This window comes from Penaeus vannamei, chromosome 20 (assembly GCF_042767895.1).
Source record: "Penaeus vannamei isolate JL-2024 chromosome 20, ASM4276789v1, whole genome shotgun sequence".
NCBI classification, from domain to species: Eukaryota; Metazoa; Arthropoda; class Malacostraca; order Decapoda; family Penaeidae; genus Penaeus; species Penaeus vannamei.
This window is the reverse complement of record NC_091568.1, coordinates 5,499,563-5,504,124: the sequence shown is the minus strand read 5'-3', so window position 1 is coordinate 5,504,124 and position 4,562 is coordinate 5,499,563. Positions and strand designations below refer to the sequence as shown.

The window sequence follows — 4,562 nt, the reverse complement described above, 5'->3', positions numbered from 1 at the left end:
GTGAATATTTTTATTGCATCAGTGACAACATTACCTTGGCTCAGGTATGCGCTCTCTGAGCGCTTTTGATTTTTTTTTTTTTTTTTTGGAATTTTAATATTTTACGGTTTTATACATACGCGCTCGCGCGCTCTTGCTCGCACTTGCATGTATATGTGGGTAGGTGTGTCTTCATGTGCGTTTGTTTGTAGTTATAAGATATGTGCGAAATGCACAGTAATGCTTTAAAATAACAAAAATTAGCCTTTCGCATCTTTATATATATTTTCCTCCATTCAAATATATATTCTCTTCAGCCATCTCTTCCCTCCGTCCCTGCTTCATTCCCGACTAAAAACTTTGTAGAAACGTTGATGATCATGATCATAATATTGATGATAATAATAATAATATTGATAATAATAATCATAATAACAATAATGATAAATAACTAATACAACTAGTATTACCACTACTACGACTACTGACAACCTTTCGGCCCCCAGGGTAAGATCATCAAGGTGCGCTTCGTGTGGCTGAACCAACCGAAACCCGTGGGCTCTATCTTCGTGGGCGTGACGCCGGAACTCGAAATGGCTCTCTACACCGCCTGCTTCTTGGCCAAACCCGACTCCAGATGCCCCGTCAAGCTCAACAACAAAGAATTCAACATCCAGACTTGGTCTATTAAGCTTCGGGGCAAGAGCGTCATCGGCAGCGCCTATCCCGATATCTAAGGGCTAGACTGGTCGTTGGATAGTTCATGGTGAAATGGTTGTTTTAGGATAGGTGAGGAGAGGGTGAAATCTGTTGACAGGACGTTGCTGTGGTTTATGGTCGGGCCTACGTGTGTGTCTTTCGAGTGTACGGAGGATACATGTGTGTCCGATCTGTTAACAATAAATGGGCATTTATGATTCTTTGTTATGAAAGTAAGACGGATCTGTCTTACTTAATATCATGAGATTTGTATGTCAAGTAAATTATATTTACATGTCAACTGATAAGAGCAAATCATTGTGTGAAAAAATCTTTAATTGATACATAATTTGTACTTGTTTTTCGTATGTATATAAATTGTCTTTATACCACTCACTTTGTTAAATAAGAGCACATTGTGTGATTGTAAAACTGATTAAAGTTTGACAGTAATTCCAACACTGAAATCTTTTCTTCTTTTCATCGTAACCTCTTCAATGCTTAAAACAAAATGCATTCGCAGAACTGTCCGATAATAAAAAAAATCAGGCAAAATGTGTTCGGTTTTTGAAAGTTCACAGTTTTCAGTGGGTATGTAAGTAACGTGCAGAACGAAGTGCATGCATTTACAAAGGTACTCAATCTTTACTACGGCTTCGGAAGGTCACTGCAATACACACAATTTAATCTGCTAAGTAGAAGCCAGTTGTCGTGGGGGTGGGGTGGGGTGGGGTGGGGGTGGGGGGGGGTAGGAGAAGGGAAAAGGCCTTACCTCAATTAATTTTGCATGGACTTTTCCTCTCTCCCTTTCTATTTCCTTTTCTTCCCCCTCTTCTGTCCTAGGGGGAAGAGGGGGAAGCCGTGACGAAAGGATGAAAGGTTGGCTTTGTGTCAATCCTCAACGGCCTTCGTATTCCGTTTATTATTCTTATTATTCTTTATTATTCTTTATTATTATTTATTATTATTATTTATTATTACCCTTTTCACAAGCCTACTAAGCTACGGCGCTTTGCAACCTTTGATGTCAAACATATTTTGTCCTAATTGTTAACTATTCAAACTTTTTGCCACTATACTTTGTCATAATGCTGTTTGACCTTTCTTTATATGGGGACTTCACCCCTTGCCTTACCCTATTACCATAATTTGTGTACGCCGCTAATGACTTTTGGTGTTGACGTGGCAGAAATATTTCAATAAATAATACTAATTACAATTTAATACGCAATTGCTGTAAAGACTGAAAGAATGAACAATTGCCATGGGCATATTCAAAATGGTTAACTTGTGGACAGAACAATGAGGCAAGATGTTAATTGATGTATAGATATTAATTTATATATATATATATATATATATATATATATATATATATACATACATATATATATATATATATATATGTGTGTGTGTGTGTGTGTGTGTGTGTGTGTGTGTGTGTGTGTGTGTGTGTGTGTGTGTGTGTGTGTGTGTGTGTGGTTGTGTGTGTATATGTACACGCTTCTATGTATATATACGTACATTTATGCACATATACATACATATATATATATATATATATATATATATATATATATATATATATATGTGTGTGTATATAAATATATATATACACATACATATATGGTAGACCTATGGTCTATCACATATATATACATATATATATATATATATATATATATATACATATGTATACATATATATATATATATATATATATATATATATATATATATATATATATATATATAAGGAAATAAACAGATAAAGGTTCATAGCTATGTTTATATCTATCAACTGATCTATTTAGCTTCACACAACGCGCGCGCGCACACACACACACACACACACACACATATATATATATACATATATATACACATATATACGTATGTGTACGATAGATATGTCGATAGAGAGAGAAATCAAAATAGAAAAAGAAAGTGAAGAACGAGACTTTACTAAGTTTACTGAGACAAAAAATTACATCCCAAAAGAATGAGGTAACTTAGGTGATCCTAAGTTACCTATTACAAAATTTAGGTATTGCAATATATGAAAATAGGCAACAAAATCTGAATTACAAGAGTGTAAGTATTTTGTTGGTTTCCTTTTCGTAGAGATTAAACACGATAAATTTCCACCCTCAAGCTAAATCCGCTCATTGGCTCACATTTTCCCAAACAACGCACATGAAATATAAAATGCGCGCAATGTATAGTCATGATTCTGTAGAAGTGATTAATAGATTGTTGAGTGAAATATTTCTGTCTCAGGAGAATGATCCATAACATTCATTCTCAACTTACCAGAAAATTTTATGGTCAGCATATTCGCTTGGTCTATTTATACCGTACCTCTTCAAATATCTGACCTTTTCAAATCATCTTTACTACCTGTTGAGATAAACCTATTATCTCTGCATTTCTATGTGTCTGAAGCATATGACTAATAGAGTGTATCAGTGTATCTAGATAAACTACACACCCTGCATTTACTTTCCTGCTCGCTTGTGTTAACGCCGGACTCCCAGTAGTATTTACACGAAGCCTGATCCTCATATACACGCTCTCTTTCCATTTGCTCTTGCCCTTCCCATAAGCAAAGTCTGTGTTCATAGCTAGATGCATGGAATTTCTCAGTGTCGCTCGTCTTACTGGCCTTACCCTTTCTGGCTTCGTCACAGGCTAACTGTATCCTCTTGATACGCCTCCTCTCGCTTTCTTGCTCTTTCGCTCTCTTCTGCTTTCTCTTCGTTCGTCCTATCGCTCTCTCTCTCTCTCTCTCTTTCGATCTCTCTTCCGCTTTCTCGTTCGTTCGCCCTTTCGCTCTCTCTCTCTCTCTCTCTCTCTCTTTCGATCTCTTTTTCGCTCTCTCTTCCGCTTTCTCGTTCTCTCGTTCCTTGCCTGTTTAAGAGTCATTATACACTTAATGCCCATCTTATGTTTCCGGAGTCGCCCCTTTAACAATCTCATCAACAGCTTAATTAAAGGTGATACCTACATGCCTTAGGGATCCACACAAATGTAAACACACGCCCCTGACCTTGCAATCTATGAGCAATCAGACGAGCCTCATCAACTATGTGGTCAAACACAGGGTTGTGGCTGTTGAGTCCAGTGCTCCCCTGTTGTCCACTAAGAATTATCTAGATTAATTATCTCAAATTAAGTGGCGTCGGTATTGTCCGCAGTCAATTTTTATGACACAGTCTTTTATTACTCAGCTTACTCAATCGCATGATGAACTGGGTTTTAGGATAAGTGAGGACAGGGTGCAATCTGTGGCAAGACGTCGCTGTGGTTTATGGTCGGGCCTACGTGTGTGCCCTTTGAGTGTACGAAATAGATTAAGTTCATCTACTCTGTACTCCCGTGTGTTCTTCACGTAGACTGCGACCTTGAATTACATGCAGGAGTATTTATATTGTTATGAGAATATTGGTGAAGGATAGAGATGTATTTATGGGCCTCTCTTAATATCATGCGGATTGTGTTCAAGGGAATTATCTTTACATGTCAACAGATATGAGAAAATTATTGTGTGCGAAAATCCCTTGTATTTGTTTTTCGCATGTTTATAGATTGTCCTTAAACTACTTACTTTATTAAATATGAGCACATTGTATGTTTGTAAAATTTTCACTTATCAAAGTTTGACAGTAATTCCAACACTGAAAGCTTTTTTCAACGCTCATAACAAAATCCATTCGCAGAACATTGTCAGGCAAAAATGAGTTCTCCGCTTTTTGAAACATGCATGTAAGTAACTCGCGAAGAGTAAACACTGCTTGTATTTACAAAGGCACTTAATCTTTACTACGGCTTCGAAAGGCTACTGAAAGCCTGAGTGAAAGACAAAAAATGAAAAATTGTCTTTTG

At 36.8% G+C, this 4,562-nt stretch overlaps 1 protein-coding gene across 2 annotated transcripts in view; it reads left to right on the top strand.

The window, feature by feature from the left end:
* Positions 1-1,137, top strand: part of LOC113818642 (endoribonuclease CG2145) — a 7,789-nt gene extending 6,652 nt beyond the window's left edge. For both annotated transcript variants that reach the window (XM_070134796.1, XM_027370830.2), the window contains one exon: positions 486-1,137. In XM_070134796.1, the coding sequence (XP_069990897.1) occupies positions 486-716 (231 nt within the window). In that variant the 3' untranslated portion in view covers positions 717-1,137. The remainder of the gene's footprint in view (positions 1-485) is intronic.
* The last annotated feature ends 3,425 nt before the right edge of the window (positions 1,138-4,562 follow it).